The sequence below is a fragment of the Phalacrocorax carbo genome, chromosome 2 (assembly GCF_963921805.1).
Source record: "Phalacrocorax carbo chromosome 2, bPhaCar2.1, whole genome shotgun sequence".
In the NCBI taxonomy this organism is placed as follows: domain Eukaryota; kingdom Metazoa; phylum Chordata; class Aves; order Suliformes; family Phalacrocoracidae; genus Phalacrocorax; species Phalacrocorax carbo.
Window position 1 is genome coordinate 80,020,027 of NC_087514.1, and position 19,951 is coordinate 80,039,977.

Consider the following 19,951-nt stretch of genomic DNA (forward strand, 5'->3'; position numbering starts at 1 on the left):
TGTTATAAATTTTACCTTCATCTCTGCATTCACTCCAAAGCCCGTACCCTGTGGACTTATCACTAAATGGTATGAAATGCAATACTAATACAAGTTCCAAATTGTACTTCAAGAGGGCAAATCCTACATTGTATATATTCTGCTCTACATGAATAGTGACAAATTTCTTATCTGGCGCAGCTTGAAAAATCAGCTTAACTATTCTGAAAAACTACCTACTGCACTTTAAAATGCCACAGCAATTGTCATTTAAAATCAAAGGTAAATACTGTGCACATACAAGAACAAATGCAAATGCATATTTTGGGGACAGAGATTCATCCTTTAAAAATGTCCCTGACAGGGACAGTCTGCACTTGCTTGTGTAGGTATAATAACAAGTCACATAGTTTTCTATTAACTGTACATTTCATATTCTCTATTGTTAAAGAGGTCGTGGATGGCAGCAGACTGTGACTGCTGACTGTGTTTCAGATAAACGGAAAGTGAAGCTGGCTTGTTCCCCAAGATCGAATGGGGAAAGCATTTGCACATGCAGAGTGGGGAGAGGGGCTAGCAAGAAGGGAGGCTACCGCACCAGTGCGGGCTGGGAGACTCTAGGGAGGAAAAGAGTTCATCTAAAGTAGGGCAGAGGTGTACAGTGCAGGCTCAGATGATCCACAGAAAGTTTCCTAGAAGCCCAGAGGACTCTGTGGAAGGTGTCTGAATCAGAAAGCCACTAAAGGTTGACAGAGCAGACAGCAGGAAACAAATTCATTCTGCAAAAATGCTGTTTACAGAAGACAGATTTATTTTTAAGCCTTTCTGTCCTGCCTAGCTGATCCAAGTTTCCCCGACTTAAAGAAAAAGCCCTCATTCAAAGTTAGCAATTTTTTTACATCATTTCAACAAAATGTGGTTTTAGAGAATAAAAGTCAGTAGGGTGCGCTTACTGTAGGGAAGATGGTGGGACAGCTCTGGCTTGAGATGCTGGCCTGACTGGCATCCTGTCGTGGCACTGCCAGAAGCAGCAGGTCTACTACTCAAGTTAAAAACGACATTCCTGGGGTGGGGGGCGGAATAATGCCATATCCTCAAATTAAGGCACCTATATAGCGCTGAGGGACAGAGAAGAGTGGGTTTCTTGTTCTACTTCACCCTCCTCCCCCTTTTTTTGAAAGAGAGAGACAGAAAGATAAAGGAAGAAGGAAGGAGCCTGAGGATGACGTAACTGCACAGAATTCATCAACAAAGCTCTTGGAAGACCTGTGGGACAAAAGTGACTTTCTTCTATCTAAGTGAATGATCAAAAGCAAGAAAAAGTGATTCTTGGCCAACTCGGAGGCATCTAGTGGGGCTGGGGGGAGAAGCTAACAGCCCCATGGAGAAGCTTTGCAGAGACAGAACCTGCTTCGAGGAAGGAAAACAAGCCTTCCAAAATGCTTAGAGAGCATGTGAAAAGAAGCAGGAAGATGCTGGGGTACTAGAGGGACACAGGGGTGCCATACAGCCTAGCCTGCTGAAACCAGAGAAGAACAAAACAGGCAGTATCAGCAGTGGGTCTTTTCAAGACTCACAGCACCACTTCCCTCAGCTGTGGCACTGCTGGGAGAGAGAAAAGGCTGATAAACCTTCCCATGGTGTGTGCTCTTGGGAAGCCACATAGAGCAGGTACTATGTCATGCAGATGAGGGTCCTGAAAGGCAAATGGAGAATGAACGGGATCTGACCACGACCAGGAACGCACCTGGGCAGTATGCCCAAGGAGGGAAAACTAGGTGCTGGATTACTTAGTGTCAGTACTAACTAGGCCAGGTTTACCATGTTTTGTCTGACTGCAGTTTCATTTTGGAAAGAAGAAAGATGAATATGCCCACTGTCTTGGCCTAGAGACACATGGCATAATGCAAAAGCGATGGAGAAGAAAAAAGAGGATCCTATTAAGGACACGGAACATGCCTGAAATTAAACTCAGGAACACTTCATTATAAATTAAGAGAACGCTGTTATGGGGATGGCTCAGCTAAATTATAAGAGAAGCCTGGCCAAAACCCTTAACAATGTAACAACACACTTGCTAGATCCATGCAAAAACCAAAACAGATTGGTCAATTCAATGAAGCCTAGAAAGAACCTTTTGGTCATTTAAAAAGAAGGGACTTTCTATTTGTTTTGTAGTTTGGTACAGGTGAGTCTGGATTTTAGCAAGATTCCTGATACATCTGTCAGATGCCTCAACACTGATTTATGGGTGCTTGGCAGCAGCAGAAAGAGGTATTTCATTTTCTGGCACATTTCAGTAAAAATTTGTCAGCTGGGAATAGAATCACAACATCACTGAAAAGAAAGCTTTATAGATGCATTTAAAAAAACCCAACTCAGTTCTACTTACATAATTTTAACTATATATACACTTGGAAAATTGACCTTTAAAAAAGGTTATCTTAAGGGGTAAATTCCAGTTTGTGAGGTTGAGCTTGTCACTGCAAGAACATGATGCACAAACAAAAACTGCAAAGAGGAAAGATAACCAGGATGTTGATTCTGCTTAGGAAGACAGATGCTTGAGTGACTAACCTCCAGAAGCTCCTTTTGAGTCCTCCTTTCCTTACAACAGCTAAGGCATCTTAGAACACATGGAACTGTAATATTCACAAAAATGGACTGCCTACAACATGAGTAGAAATCCTTGACAACTCCAGGTGTTTAGCATTTCCGAAAATCAGCTCTATGATATGCCCTATTTGCTAAAAGGTATTCAGGAGCAAGAGAAATAATGACCATTATTACTGTTTCTTTGAAGTTCAACGATGAAAGTCAACAAAAGAACATATAAAGATCACAGCTGAAATGGTTCAGGAATTACAGTCATAACTTCCCTGTCATGTTGGCATGTTTGGACTTTTAAACTGCAGCAAATTTGTATTGCAGTTATAAAGTACAATTCCCCAGAATTACCCCATGAATAAGTTAAATCTGAGCAGCACTGCATAGCCATTACAGGTTGGGTACATAAATAAATTTATTAGGTAATTACTTTCAACAGACTTTTCCCACCTTTTTAAAATTAATCTTTGTTTATATCACATGTTCTCCAAGAATTCCATAAAATATTAAAATGTGGAGGTTGTGCAAGATTATTATCCATAATTTACTGAATATTTTGAATGGTACATCATATTAAGACAGCTCCTCCTTCACATGTTGAGCCTTAGTTCCCTAAATGAAATTTTCATATTTGGGAAAGAAATAAATCTTTCATTTAAAAAATAATAGTCAAGCACAGAAAGGGTAACCATATATGGTCTAATTCATGGCATTACAAACCATGCTTATACTCCGTAAATTCAAGTGGAAAGTGTTTTTTGTGATGTCAATAAGGGGATAGGAGAATGTGGAAGAAAACTCAGCATGAATGTGTTTTGTGAACGCTGTAGAGCAAGTCCCACAAATAAAGGAATAAGATGTTAAGTAACAGAGACTATGACTTAGTGTAGACTGAATGTGGAGGTGGACCATAAAAAAAAAAAAGTCTGTTATTAATCCGGATTAAATAGCCTGACATACTATCTTCAGCAATAATTTCTACTTTAAAATTCCTAGAAAACAACAAAAAAACACTTAGAACACATATGCAGCATCCTGCTTCCTGAAAGCTGAACACAAAGCATCGAACAAATCTAATTTCATGCCAGTTTTATCAACTACAACATGAGCAAAAGCTGAACACGCAGGCTGGTCTTGCAGATAAAGCATCAGTCTTGAGTTCAATCCCTGGGCAATCACAGAAGGTTTACACTATTCACCAACCTCTACCTCTATTTGCTTTACCACATTTTGTCAGTGAAGACTCTCTAGTTAGTACAATATGTGAGGGGAGTGATCGCCTTGCTTTAACAACTTCCAGAGCACTGCTGTAATGAAGCACTAACCCTGAGATAGCGCTGGATACAAATAATAAAACATTATGGTCATAAGCATCTACTTGTGGAATTCTACAATTAAAAGCAGAGGAGAATTAGGCTGTAATGATAACAAATTAACAAGTTCACAAAAATTAATAAAATATATGCTCTTAATGTACAGGAGGAGCAGAAATAATTTTGTTATGGCTGCTGAAATACTTCAAAACCAAGGAAGCAGTAATTTTTCAAAGGTGGAACATGAAAATACAAGTTCAACGATCCATAGTGGTTGGATGAATTTAGTCTAAAAAACCCCCACCAAAAAATCGAAAAAAAAGACCCCAAACCAAAAACCCGAACCCCCAAGATCTTCGCTTACCATACCATCAGAATTCAGAGGCACCAACAATTTATGTAAATTTTTGTCCTCTTCCTTAACTACATATGTGTTTGCGAATCAAGCACCTCCCAATTCTCTTGCTGGAGCTATTCACCTGCCCAGTAAATTCCTGGAGCACCATAAAATCTTTAAGATTTGTCACTATCTTGAAGATTTGTCACTTCATGACTGCAAAATTACTTGCAATACATAATCTGAGGTTCAGGAGTGGCTGCTCTGCCTAGATCCTCGATCTGGAAGACGCAAGTGCTACTGCCAGCCTAGGAATGAAGTGCTAAAGCAGAACAAAGCCATTGCTTTTCTTCTGGAGATTACAGAATGACAGATCATGAAACATTGCATGATGTTTAATTAATTTAACAATTCCTTGCAATATAGCACTAAGCTGTCACACAAAATGTGAATATGACACGTTAGAGAAAGAATTAAATTGTGCTAGAAATGTAAGAATAATTGTTTTCATTATGCTCATTCTGCTGCAAACTGGAAAAAAAAAAACCTCAACAAACCCACAGAATATATAGATTGTTTGGAAAGAACATACCTATTAACTCCTTATTTCTGACATCTAAGGCCATGTTTCGTAAAGCTGTAGCAACTGCACATACCACCCGGTCATTGTCTATTCGAAGCAGTTCCACCAGGATTGGCAATCCTTTTTCTTTGCGGACAGCAGCGCGGATATACACTGACCACTGTAAAGACACATGGGAAAGCATGAAGAAGAAAGTGAGAAATCCACTACAGAAAGCAAGGCATCTCAGGTTATAACAGATACAGGGTAAGGGATAACTGAAGCATGTTGATGCAAACTCAAAAGAGAGGAAATAATTGCATTTATGATGCTAGGCAACCACTTGATTTGGAAATCTGCACTAATTCTTTATGGTGGCAGAGAAATTAAATGATGAACTGACTTTACTCCTATCACACCTGGTTACATTTTCACAGCCCAAGTCTGCAGACCTCTTGCTTTGCATGAGCATTTTCTATGCAACACCTAATGATGCTTATTCACTGCTAAACCAACAAAATTTATATTACAAAACATGTTCAAGAGGTCTGAGTATTTCTTTGTTATTACCATAAGAACGATTCAGTCTAAAAACATGAAAATGCTGTTATAATTTCTCTTGTGATTGTCAACTTGTTCAGAAGGAAAAATGAGGACAACTATATGTCTGATTTTGGAACTGGTAGCGGTCCTAACCGGAAAACTAAAGTACATTGAGGAGTTAAAGTTTCACCTAAGAGTTGATCTGAAGCAGGCACAGGCTTGTGCCGTGCTGAGCTGGATGTATCATGTGGCTACACGATAAAACCAGCAGCTGATTGTATTGGAGAAGCCTTTAGGCATCTCCCACTTGGGAGCTGGTCATGACACCACTGGCATGCCCTTGTCTTTATCTCAAAGTGAAGCAGCGTGTTCTGCTGTGAACATCCCTTTTGTCTGACAGTAGAAATGATGAATAGTGTTGTTTACTTCTAAGAAAATCCTCTAAGAGCTCTAAAGACTATCATGCCAGTGAACTCCTCCATGGATTGGATCTGTGCAGTGTACCATGACTAGGAGGTCCATCCAATGCTGCACAGCTTGGGTTCCCAGCATCTGAAGGGATGAAATATTAACTATACTATCCTCTTTTTCATTCCACTGTTAGCTCCAGAAGTTGGAAAAAATGTAAACAAGACCAAAACTGTGAGCTTGTGGTTTGAAAATCTACAGGTATTGCCAAATTTGAGATGTTTGGATACCTGCAGGATATGCAAGTCTTCTCAGCACAGTCCACTTCAAAACAAGCCATCTACTAGGCGTATATGCCTTGCACATCCTGAACTCTCCTCTGAAATTGTCATAAAGTTCACATTCATGCCCCTCATACTGTTAGTTGAAAGGAATTTGTTGAAGCAGAGCGTCTTCCTCCTTTCACTGCTTGGCAAGGATGCTTATCCTGCCATCATACCTGGATGGTGAAGACATCCAGTTCTGGAAGCCCTTAGCCTTTGAAATATTTCAAGAATTTCAGAAACTACGACGATAAGCCTTAGGATTTTCAGATCATGATGACTCTCCTCTTTTGACAAACCTTCCTTAAAGAACAGTTAGTTCACACCTTAAAAGACAGTTACATCGCAATAGCGTTCCTCCATAAACAGAAAGAGTAAAAACAAGTTCCATGAAATAAAGCATTCGAAAACGGTAAGCACACTCACTGTCAGCAGACCATGCTTAACCTCTGCATATGGCCTCTACTTACCACAGCTGAAGTGCTCAATTTAAAAGCTACCATCTGTTTATTCTATACACAGGTGCCTTGAAGAGCAAAAGCCAGAACATATTTTATGATAGCAACTGTAGATACAGAGACAGACAAGGGCTGCAGTGTTGCAGTATCTGGAGTGCAAATTCATTCCAAGTGAAGTCATTCAGGGGAAATTGGGAAAACGGAAAAGAAACCAGCATTTAAACAATACTATTTTATTATTTCTCCTCTGTAGTAACCATGTGTAACAAAAGCTAGCTGGCTGGACTTTGCTGTAGATTAAAGTGATAACGGTTAGAATAAGCTTTCAAGTCAGGTAAATGGGACACGGGGTTCCTAGCATCAGTGAGCATAGTAATGTAATACGTCTAAAACATAAATTGTCCATCATTTTCTGCAGCAAAGCAAATAGCTTTTGGGTGAGAGAAGAAGTAGTAGCAGGCTTCTTCATTGATCTTATTCTATGCTCTCTCCTTCAGTCTCTGGTCTAGAACCGGTGTATAGGATGATCACCAGATAAAAAACCAAAAACACATCTTAAGGATCAGTGAGTTCAACTGAAAGTATCTGCTGAAAAATAATTTATTTCCTGTATCTTTATTTTAATGGGACGTTAAATATAAAGGATGCTATGAAAACACCAAATTAACCTTTCTAAGCTTCCTGTTTTAACAACATGTATTTACCTGCCAGTTAAATACACTCTCACCTGCATCGGGGAGTACGCAAAGCAATAGCTTTTTGCACTTAAAAACTCCCATTGCTGGATTTTCTACACATCTCCCAGGGGAGGCCTCCGCTGTGCCTTCTGTGATTACAGGGTGACTGCCGGAGTGAGAGTTCACAGTAGCAGTGAGACTATTCTGAGAAAGTAGCAAGCCTGCCTGGTTGAGGTGACAGTTCAAGCTAGCAGACAGTATATTGAAAGATGTTGCTGTTCATCGCCGAAGTACATCACAGATGTAGTGCCTCCAATATGGATTACATGGGAAATCACTGGGGGTGTTGTTTTTTTTTTTTGAAAAAAACTTATTTGTGTCTATTCAATACCAGAGAGAATCTAAAATGATTTTATAGATTATTCACTATATTAGAAGAACCTCCATATTAAAATCTCAGTAAACAGCTTTCCTTTGAATTTTTTTTAGTCAGCTACCAAGGGAAAACACAAGGACTTGCTTTATGAAACCCAGGTTCAGAACAGACTTCCTGCATCGTAGTATTTTCTCCATCCATTACAAAACAGAAGTCTAAAAGAAACAAATTAAGAAATGGATATTTTTAACCCCAGGGAGAGCAGAAGACATTATAGAAACAACACTGAAATAACTCAGTATGAAAAAAAGAGGAAATATAAACCTCCTTACTGAATAAATGACATGCAAGCCTTCGGCATCTGTAATGAACCAATTAATTTGATCACAATAGTAAAAAATACCACTGAGAAGTTTTCAGAGGGGAAAAATCCGGATATAATGTTTTACAGATGCACGTATGCACATGCATACATAAAACAATGGGGGAAAGAGAGAAAAGTATGTACAAAACCTCTCCTCTCCCCTGCACAGTCCTCACCCCCGACCTCTCTCTTTCCAGAGAATGCCATCCACTTTGGGAAAAGTTCACAGACTCCTCCATGTGTGATTTGCAATCATTTCATCTGCATTTTCAAGTCATGCACCTTAGGCAGAAAGACAGAAACATCTATTAATTGTTTCAACAGTCTCCAGAGAACTTCCCATATGGAAAGTGGTAAGAACTGTCTGTGTCTCTTTCCTTAAGCTGCCAATTAGGACAAGTCTCTGCAAGCAATTATGCTGCGCTGTGCGGGTTTCAGGAACACTCAAATTGAGATGCCTCAAAACGGCTGTTTTGTTCTCGCAGAGAATGGAAAAATTGATTCGCTCTTGCGTATACTGATGATCCTTTTGTTTGCCTAAAGCTATCGTGAAATACGCCTGCATTTCCACATTGCAAGTCAATTGCCAATATAAGCTCAGTGAATTATGAGAGAGATGAAAAATAATAAGAACTAAAAGAGACAAAGGGTTTGTTGCCTATCAATAGGTAAATGAGGCACTCTGCCAATATCCCTAATCATCCTGTTACTCCACAAATCAGTGGCAGTGTCAATGATCAAATAACTGTTCAGTTTGTAAAGAGAAAGGGCTCCTATGGGAACAGCAAACACTTTAGAGGGAATGAGGAACAAAAAACCCCAAAATCCTTATTGCAGGCAGGCTAAATTATCAGAAACAAGCACAGGAGCCAAAATCTATGCATGAAATACTCTCTACAGATAATTGAATTCAGGGGGACATAACTACCATACATCACTTTGAAGGTACCTAGTGCGTCTCTATGTCCACTTTCATTAGTAGTTCCCTTTTTATTTTTGTCATAGTAATTAAATAGAAAAATACAGTAAACCAGAAAATTATTTTTTAGTTTGTCACAGTTATTATTATAAAGGACCCTTTCCATAGCTGAATGCCTCTAGGGATTAAGATTACATTAGGCTGAAACTCAAGAAGAGAGTAATTAATCTAGATAAAACTTACTTATTTTTTTTTTCAGAAAAACTGAAAAGCGTTTAGGCAGTTAACTCTTTTTAGTATTTCATATGGTTTTCATTATTCTCCTACAAAGCACCACCAGAGCAGATCAAACTGAAAAATGAAGACATTTCCAGGACAAAATGAAAAAGAAAAAAAAACCACCAAAACAAACCCATAAAAAACCTCCAAGGAATACCAACAATCATATACACTTGATTTTTTGAATGGATTCACTTTCCTGCCATTGACATCAGTGTTACTGGAGTACCTCCAGCATATTTCACCATCACATCCTTCAATTTTGACTAGAATTTGCATTGTCTCAGTGCAGTTCAACACTGTAATTCAACGACTCTTGAGATCTTGAGATATCGAATGTTACAAGGAATTGCTGAGACATAAACTACAAATTAAAGCCAAATCAGGGGAGTGAGTGTGACAAAGCAAACTAGATTAACAACAGAACCAGGAAGATTAGAGAGACTCAGATTTTGCAAGAAGAGGCTTAGAAAGGGGCTGTCTGCTAACAGTAGTGGAACAGTAGACCATGGAAGAGAACTGCATGTTAATGATCAAAGATCAACGAGTAATCAAATATCAAAATTCCTCTGTGTCTGATCACACTCGATGTCATACATGTGTCAGGAAAAAAGGAGTATTTTTACATTTTTATGTTCCACTTAGAAAATTACAGAGCTACTTTACTCAAATAACTCTACAGAGAACCCTGAGAAGTCACACCACCTGACAGAGCGCGAGGCTCTGAAATCTTAGCTATCTTTTGCAATTGTGATGACAGTGAGCACTTCCCAGGGACTTTCTGCTCTGTGAGTACAGTGTTTTGTTCTCAGAAATGATCCCATCTGGTAGGCCACCAGTATGTTCTCTACATCTTTGTGCTGGGACATGAGTAAAGTATTAACTGGTTACTGTCCTCTTGCTGCATGATCTTAGTCAAGCTTAAAAAGAAAGGAAAAGATCTGGTGGGTAAAGATATAAAGTTAAATAAATAAATTAGAGAAAACTAAAATTGTGTTAACAGAAGATATCTTAAATATTTGAGGAAGGTAAAGTTCAGAAGGAATTGCCCTTGTGGCTCATCATTCTTGGTTCTGCAGTACAAGTATGTACTCTGTATTCAAAATTATATGAGAGCCATTAGAAAGAATTTTACAAAAATTGTACTTCATGTCATTAAAAAAGAAAGGCTGTGAGACAAAACTGACATATTTCATGGGAAGCAAACTGACTGAGTATAGTAAGGGATTACTTTGAGCATGAATTCACCTTCAGGTACTGTGCTCTCATTCCACAAACTGATGTCCATGCCGATCTCCTCATGATGCCTGTGATATGGGTGTTTTCAGCAGCAGGTCTTACTTCTTAAATATTGTCCTGTCCCTTGAATTTTATCTTCCCTTCTACAGAGCCAATATGTTTCCCTGTATGAATTTGTGCTGCCTCATCTACAGGGGGGATTCCACCCAGGTAAGAATGCCTGACAGAATAAAGCATTGGTTATTTTAAAAAATTGCCTTTGTTGATTACGTGATGTGTTATAAGCGTTCTTCTCCATCCTATCACATAAGGATTTATAATATTAATATTTTGGAGAAAGTGAATGTAAGCCTTTTCACTGTAATACAAAAAACTTTCTCCTGGAACAGCCCGATGAAACTCCAAACAGTTAATATGTAAATAGCTATAGTAATAAGAAAAGTCTGGCAAGAAACCCACAATATGTCCTTGCCTGATAAGAGGAAGATTGATAACCTAGATGTCTGCTGCTTTAGACAATAATTACTCATTATCTGCAAGTGCCTGGATGGTAAGGAGCTTGAAACTCTTTTTATACTACTCTTTGAAGTAGCTGCACTGACCTTGTGACTGAATCAGTCCGTTTTATGTTTTCAGTTTCCTTATCTAGTAATTTACTTAATGGAGCTCTTGCTCCCATGAGAGTCAGATTTCTCTAGGATGGAATTAAGAAAATAAATGTAGTTGCTCGCCTAAGGAACAAAGATTGAGATTGCATCTAGCTATCTCACGAGATCAGGCCAATGACCAACAAATCCCATTCACATGGGCACTGTACCTGCTGGGGATCAAAGGCAGGGACATTCAGTTGTCTAACCAGAGAGCCTTATCACTCCCTGCTGAGTATGATCAAACATGGAAGTGAAAGGAAAGGAGGTAGAAAGAACTAGCCAAGGAATGTTGTGGCCTCACATAATTGCAAGACTTAAACAAAGCAGCACTTGTTCTTCATGTTAAGGAGCCCAAGGAACAAACAGACACTCAGGAAAATGAAGCTGGCCATCCTGTCATTAAAGCAGATGAGGGAAGTTTGTAAAGCCTGAAAAGTAACTGGGACAGATGACTGGGCACACAGAAGGGACTCGCCAATGCCCAGAGGAGGTGTGCTACCTGTTCTAATGTAAGACATTACGTTGCCAACAGAAACAGTAGATCTTGTTACCTGCTTTTAAAAGATAGGTATTACCTATACAAGTTAAGACAGTATTTTAAAACAAAACAGGATCATATGAATGAAGAAATTATTTTTAAGGCTTTGACAAAACTAAGGAAATGCTACCTGTGGTGACAACACTGTGTTTTAACTGCCTGTAACAGAAAAGATAATATTGTAGGACCAGAGGCAATGGGAACAAACTGAAAGACAGGAGGTTTGCCCAACACCAGGAAATGCTTTTTCACTGTGAGGGTGACCAAGCACTGGCACGGGTTGCCCAGGGAGGCCGTGGAGTCTCCCTCTTTAGAGACATTCAAAAAACCACCTAGGCATGGTCCTGGGCAACTGGGTCTACATGACCCTGCTTGAGCAGGGGGTTGGACCAGATGACCTCCAGAGGTAACAGGTATTGCAGAAACGTCTCTGGCAGATAAACTGACATCAACCTAAAATTAGCTGTCAGATACATATAGACGGACATAGTAATGTACAGATATCCCAATATCTCCTTTCTTCCTGAGAGGGAAATTTTGTTCAGAAGGGACATAACCTTGGATTCTGGACATCATTAACTGTAGGACATTTTGCATATAAATTTTACATGCTCAGTAGATTTAATGTATTAATAGCCTATTGACCAAGGTGAAAACTAAAAAGAACTTGCCACCTTTATTTCCACCACCTAAGGAAAAATACCAATGCCAGATTACATATAAAAAGTTCTATGGAGATTTCCTTTTATGAGATGAGTCTTGTAATTTTATACTTTGTAATTTTTTTAATCCAAGGTATTAAAATAAATAATGATATGAGGTTGCAGAAAGGACTTCAGGTTTGAAGTGTTATAGTAAGAGAAATTTCTTAGCAAGCAGGCAAGTGGTGTCTTCAGAATACAGTTGAGTGAGTCAGCAAACCTATTTTTATTCGCGCATTTTTGCACAAACTTGGTAAAAACTAAATTAAATGGCAAGAAAACTAACAGAGCTCTCAATGAAAGTAGATACCTAATGGGAAGTAAAGAGTCTCCGCTGCTTCCAAAGGCATGTCTCAAGGCTTATTTGCTCAGTGAAAACTCCAGCTAAGCTTGATGAGGAATCTGTTTGCCTAGATTTTTGCCCAAAGGCTGTCAGGTTGCATGTGTACTTGGAGTATGTACTGACAGTGGCCATCAACCCCCTCAGGAGGGGGACATGCAGTGACCAACTGCTAGCATCACAGGCCACTGTGCAAAGCAGTAGTCACCCCTTAAACATATCCTGGCAGTGATGTGGAAAACCTGAATTTGTCAAATTCTGCCCCAAAGCATGCATATTTGGACATCTCCATATATATTATTTCAGAAGGGCTATTCATATTATGCATGGATGCATCAAATAAGTATATGAACAAAAAAAAGAGAGATCTGTGAGGATACGCATACATTTTTCCATGACAGGAATGGGTTTGCTTCCTTCAGATTCCAATACCAGTGTCCTCCCTATGTCACGATGTCTTGGTGCAGAGAGTGAGATGAATGAACTTCCATACTGACCTGCAACAGCCTCTTCCAAAATGAGTTCTGCTTTGATATATGCTGCCAATCTCTTCTTCTGAACCAGAATATACACCAAAAGCAAGATATGCAGATGTGATCTATCCCAGGTTAAATTTTTGCATTGAAAATATCCTTCCTCCTACCTCAGATCAGTATCCTGCTTTATTGGTAAACCTTCATTTGGACCCTTTAATGTATTTGTCACCAGTATACTCCTTTTTTGATTTGTTATAGATTGTCTTGGCTCTAATAATTGCATAGACCAAATATTGCATTAGTCATTGTAAAAAAACAAAGTTTACTTTGCAGATGGGTAATATATGGCAAGGCTTTGGTCCAGAGTGTTTTATCTTGACAGAAAAATTATATGCAAATATATGTATGTCACACTTTTTTGGCTTTTTGTCAGCACTTGGCTTCAGAAGGAATTCCTGCAACTGAAACAGTGCTGAAAATGTCCTACAGATTAAGATTTATTATATGCATGTGTTGATGTTATGTACATGTATCAGTGAGAAACTATATTCCTTGAAATAATGAAAACTTTCAGCCTCTCTCAGTTTTTAATCCTTAAAGCTATGTACTGCTGCTTGCTTTTTGTGTTTGAGATTTTCAAAAGCAGTCTAGGGGATTTAGACACATATCATCTGTTAATTCTAGTGGAAGACATTTATCTAAATCCCCTACAATATTTTTATTTTTTAAAAATTATTCAGGCTTCCTATTATCTTCTCACTTTCCCTTCATAATGGCATTGGTTAAGCACACTCTGTGTTAAAAGTGTTACCTCTCGGTCACCAAAGACGATTAGACAGCTTTATACCAGAGTAACCAAAAGGGTGAAACAGCTAGGAAAGAATTATGGAAGTGTATCAACTCCACCATATTTTTTCCAAACGAGACCTTATCTTTGGAAGTGTGTGACCTTGCCTGGTGCACTGGCTGCTTCATGTATTCTGGGATTCTTCTGGCATTAAAATAATTCTAATTGGAAAAAACCTCACAGTTGCTATTGCTATTAATATTAATGGCAACATTATTTATTTTAATGCAGTTTGCTTTTTTCTCTCTTTCAGTCCATCATAAACTTCTTGAAAGATTTCAATTAAAAAAAAAAAGATCTTGTCCCAGTCTTTATATAATTACAATTTCTTGGAGGAACTAAAAAAATGAGAATCTCCCTTAGGAATAACCTTTTCTTTTAAGAGTTTTCTACCTTTTATTTCAGTCATTTTATATCCAGAAGACTGCAGCAGTGGAAAAGAGAGGTCAAAAGGTAGAAACATCAATGCTTGTGTAATCCGCAGAGAGGATTATTCCCCTCACAAAAATGGCTAGTATGACATGTGAAATTAAGGATATTCATTCTGTGTCTGCACATCACTTGCAATGGAATTGGTGAATTTTTAGAGTAACATGAGAACAACTGAGCTTTTCCCATGGTATCAGCACAGATAGTATTAAAGTTCAAATCAGTTTTTCTAACCTGGCACTTGCCATAGAGCTCTGTGGAGCTTTCCTTCCTCTTGCCACCATATACTTCTGCCAACTAAAGATGACAGGTACAGATTTATTAGAAATGGGAGAAGGGGCACCACTGGGGCTTAGCACTCCTATTAGTCCTGGCAAATATGCATGCATCGTTTTCTCATTTGGTCCGGGGCTGCACTCAAAACCAATGAAACCAAATAAAACACATTTATTGTGTTTCTGTGCCAGGATTACATGACCTGATGTGGTCTACAATATGAGAATAATAGAAGTATAATGATTTTCAAGCACAGTGTATACGTAGCACTTTGTAGGACAGAAATCACTGAGCAGATACTTTTGTTACTCATTTCATATGTCAATGAATGCAATAGTCAATGGCATTTTATAAATTTGGTGGGCTCAGAAAAAAATCACATGCCTCTGAAGATCTACTGAATGTGCCAACTCAACTTCCAATAAAGCTTTACAGGGAAAAAAGTTAACTTCTCAGCCTCAGACCTAACGTTTTGAAATGGATGCCTCATTAGATTGGTATTTACCTATCACATACGAATGCTGAAATGCTGAAATACCAAACAGGATACCTTCTGAGATCTAACTTTGATAGCTGTATTTCCACATACATGCATGTTTTCATAGTGAATGTGAAAAATTCCCACTGAGAGTTAACTTAAAATCAAGGCATTAACTTCATACAATAGGCCTAGATAGATAGTACTTTTTCACCCAATCAAACCAGTTTGCTATCAGGAAAGTGGTAAAGAAATTGCCCTAAAAAGTAAACTGGACTCAACTGTTATATTGAATTCTATTGATCTGTTCTAAGTTTAGAAATATTTTCAGAATCTAATAAATGAGTTCTTCAATTTTTTCTCAATTCACTGCAAATAATAGAGAGAAAAATTGGTCTTTTGATTATATATGAAAACCAGAATGAGCTGGAATAGAGTGCCTTGACTAAGCATTTCCTTGCTTATTGTAGATATGTAATCATACGGTCGACATTTTAATAATGTCTGATTTTTTAAGAAGTAGATGGTAAGATTTCTTGTGTTGGTGTCACATGATTTATAACTTGCTCTGCTCTTGCCTGGTTTCTCTTAAGAGACAGAATGTCAACCAGTTTCCGCAGTGACGAAACAATATGGTTTCATTTGACTGTCACTGGTGATATTTTTGGCTCATTTTTCATGGCTCTGTCTCCCCAGATTCATAAAGACGCTGCTTCTCCTCATTTGGATATTGGTTTTCAGTGGCAATTTTTCATACTTGACCAATGTGATTTTCACTGCTGTATGCTGACTTGTCCTATGATATAACTACCTGTATCAATTCAGAGGACTATCTCAAACTTGACTGCAGATAGTTTGGGGAAAACAGAGGGTTATTCCCCTACCAGGAGCATTCAGATACATTTATATCACCAACTCGCTGCCATCTGTAGGGGGTTTTGAAAAGGAAATACATATCAGGTTAATATTCCTACCTTCCAACTCCCAGCAGCCAAGTTCTGCAGTGCCCCTGCTGCCCCCTCCAGTGTGTCTGGATTTGAGCACTCAGAAAGAAGTGTGAGGTAGGGTTTGACTATTGAAGGGTGCCACAGCATCTGGATTCCTTTGGGTGGTTCTGCACAGTCTGGGAGAGGTCCTACGCCATCCCACTGTTGGAAAGTACAAATCAGATTGTCAGCAAGGAACAGTGAAATACTTGACAACTGCCTCAGCTGAAGCTATAACATCTATGTCTGTGTGTGTGAAGGCATCTGCCCGCAAGCAGCCATTCTCAATTTTAGCTTATCATGTGATTTCTCATAGAGAAACCGAATTTCCTAGTCAACACTCCTTACAGAGGAGCTATAGCATTGGCAGAAATCACAGTGTTTTAGCTAGTTGATATAACAAACACATTTTTCACTGCATTTTTTTTTTTTTGGGTGGGAACAGAAGCCCAGTGAATGTGAACATATCTTAAGAGGCAAATCTAGAACTTGCATATGAAGAGAATTTCCTTTTTCACATCCTGCTTAGTTCTCTGCATTCTCTCTCTTCTTATAAGTGGGCAAAACCAACAGCATGAAACACTAATGTGGAAACCTGTATTGTGCAAGGCCATGAGCCCGCCAACCCCTGAAAGGCCCAAGTGTGACATGTCTTCTCCAACTGCTCAACAACTTCTGGCTTCTCACCGTGCAAATTCTGGAGGTGTTCAGCCATACAGCCAGCCGTACAGTCTGAGGCTCTGATGTAGTAGGTAGAACCACCTTGCACAAAACATATTCTTCCTCTCATCACATACAGAGCTTTGCCAAGAAAATAACCCGAGTCTGATATCCAAAACTGTTAATATTAACTCCTGGACAACAAGCAGGTTATTGCACAAAACCCACTCCTATCAGAAAGAGAAACTTTATTCCAGGAGAACAGTGATCCACCTCTACAGTGGAATGCATAATACTTGCACATAAGCATGAAACATCTTAAAAAGAAGGCAATTCAAGGACATTTTTTGCTTTTTTAAACAAAAGTAAGATGTGGAATACACTTTTAAAGATATTTTAAATGTGATTCTAATCTATATATGTAATATATATTTTTATTTGCTTTGAACAGATAAAGGGATTTAGAAAATTCGTAGCCTTAATACCAGTGTGAAAAACAAGCCCTGACTTTTTAATACAATCTCTTTTCTAACACCTCTGACATGGACAGATTGCACGATACAATACAAAGTACACACTTTAAGGCCAGAGCTTACTGTGATTATATAGGTAAAAAATGTGCATCATAACATTAAACATCTACTAGACATACATAGACAGCACAGGCCAAATTACCTCCTTGTTTAGATCTGCAACAGTTAATCTTCTTAGCTGATCTAATTAGTTATGAGTCAAACAACACAACAATACTTGCACTGGGAAGACCTAGATTCTCTCATTTTCAGGAAGTGGCAATCATCATTTTACTTAAGCTACCTTCAAAAATCTACGTATAATTTTGCTAGATTACCACCACTAAGAATCCAGAACACTGTTTTTTTCTAAATTAAAGCAGGAAAAACCACCAAAATGGAAAGCTAGTGAGACCATTTAATACACACGAGCAGTTACTCAAAACCAGAATGCTGCTCAGATATGAAACTCACTGCACTGGACAAAAGTTACCATAGTTTAAAAGAGTGGGCACAGCAATATCCAGTGGTGCCTGAGGAACTACAGGAAAATTGCTTTCTGGAAAAAAAATCCCTTCCAATGATACTATTACAGGGCTATGCCTTTGAATTTTTAAAATACTTTTCTGCCATTAAACCCATAGGTTGATTTCACTGTGTGTGACTCCGTTCTCTTTTTTTCTCCGTATAATCACCATCCTTGCCAGAACTGACTTCTCATCAGCTCATAAAAAATACATAAAAACTGTCTTCTTATTTTAATTCTCAGAATTCAATAATTTGCGCTCTCAGAATTTTTCTGAAAACAAATGAGGAACATGTCTTACAGGTCAAATCTGACCTCACACCAGATTTGGACTTCGTACCTTAATAAGTCCACTAATGAACAACTTGCTACATCCAAGGGCACAAATTCAGGTCTTCATCCATCTCTTCCCAATTTGCACGAATTATGGACACATTATGCAACTGAACAGAGTTTGCACAGGGTACTTATATTATTTCAGGGATGAAGTACATATAACGTATCAAACAGATCGGCCCGATACATTTTTTTGCACACATGTGAGGATATAACTTTTTTTTTAAACTCAGGTATTTACAATCCCAACGACTGCTAAAAAGCAGCTGATATAAATAGAGCTGTATATATGTTCATGTTGTGCTGGTACTTATAAAGCACTAGAAATGATACTTGCAGATAAATTAATATTTAATGTGGTTTTGCTATTCTTCCCAGTAATGAGAAAACATTTAAAAAAATAGTGAGACAAATTACTGCCTCTCCCTGCCCTCCCTGCTACTGTCTTTTAGCACGATTGTATTCATTTATCACCTACTGTGGGGGAAGATGCTTTTCTCAAGACACCTGATGCCTCAGGGTCCTTGTAAGGGTGATGGAAGCCTTTGGTACTGCACCTGTATGTGATAATGCATTGGATAATGTCCTGCAGTATTTTTCAGCCGTGGTGTGTGTGCCCAGAGCAGCTGAGCGGCATGCACAGGGAGGGTGTCGCTGCCAACCACACATAACATACACGCTGTGCCTATGGTAGCCTCTCCAAGGTCCTGTGATAAAGGGAGACAGAAAAGATGCTCCTGTAGCCACTTTCTGGGAGGTAGAGGGCACAAGCAACATGACCTGCCATGCGCTCCCGGTCTCCATGTTTCAGCTCCTCTCTGTTCCTGCATGTGGGATCTCACCTAACCCTTCACTGGAGGGCTTAATGGCTTCTGGCACCTTCGGCGCAGCTGAGACCAGTGCCTGCAGCTGTACAGACCAACTGTCGCAGGGCATGCAGGACTGATACAGGTCAGAAAAGAAGCTATTGCAAATGAGATTTTCCCAATCTTCATCCATTTATTTTGTATTTTATAAATGTAAACGTCAGCTGCCTGGGCGAAAAAAAGTATTTTCGCCAAAACGATATTACAGTCCATTTTCTCAAATGGTGGCTAAGGCATGGTAGAAGTTGCTCTGTAGTTCACATTGCTCAATATTAATGGACTGAGGAAGTGTGCTAAACAACTCTACTCAGTGAATTACTGAAACAGTTACTGTATTGTTGCAGACCATCAGGAATGATCAGTAAGGTCTATTTGAGATAGGCTGTGGATGTATTAAGAGCCTCTGAAAAAGAGGACGACTGTATGCAATTACTCTTCCCAGCTTATGCTAAGGAGGGAAAAAAGTCATAAACAACTATTCCTTCCAGGTTTCCCTCCTTCAGCTGAAATTACCCACATATATTGTGGTTGAAGCTGACAAACTGTTACGTGGGTGAGATACAAATCTCTCATTTCCTGAAGCTGCTGCAAAGAAAGGATGAAAGTCAAGAAGAATAAGAAGTCCAATATAAAGACCTTTAAGAACAGAGTTTTGAGAGTAAGAGTACTCTAATAAAGTTTCCAAAGTTTTCATGTTACTAAGGAACTTCGCGAGCAGGAAAAACTCGTTGAGATGCTCCCCTGTGCTACAGAACGGATTATCTACCACCTTCTTTCACATTTTAATGAGATCAAATCCATGTTTATAGTGTAGCTGTACTGAATACCAGGGAAGGCTTTAACTCAGCAAGAAGAGTGCACTCTGTATTTTGGGTTTTTTACTACCAACATCAAGTTCGTGGGTTTTGTTATTAAGGAGTATCACATGATGATAGCTTTTCCTGTG

The 19,951-nt window shown here is 38.8% G+C and overlaps 1 protein-coding gene across 9 annotated transcripts in view; it reads right to left on the bottom strand.

Annotated features, from left to right (window-relative positions):
• CTNND2 (catenin delta 2) overlaps positions 1-19,951 on the bottom strand; it is a 687,140-nt gene that overhangs the window by 73,368 nt on the left and 593,821 nt on the right. For all 9 annotated transcript variants that reach the window (XR_010371561.1, XM_064443391.1, XM_064443387.1 and 6 more), the window contains 2 exons: positions 16,094-16,267; positions 4,829-4,979 (listed from right to left, as the gene is read on the bottom strand). Coding sequence is in view for 8 of the 9 variants with exons in the window: in XM_064443391.1 (XP_064299461.1) it covers positions 4,829-4,979; positions 16,094-16,267 (325 nt within the window). In the remaining variant the exon portion in view is untranslated. The remainder of the gene's footprint in view (positions 1-4,828; positions 4,980-16,093; positions 16,268-19,951) is intronic.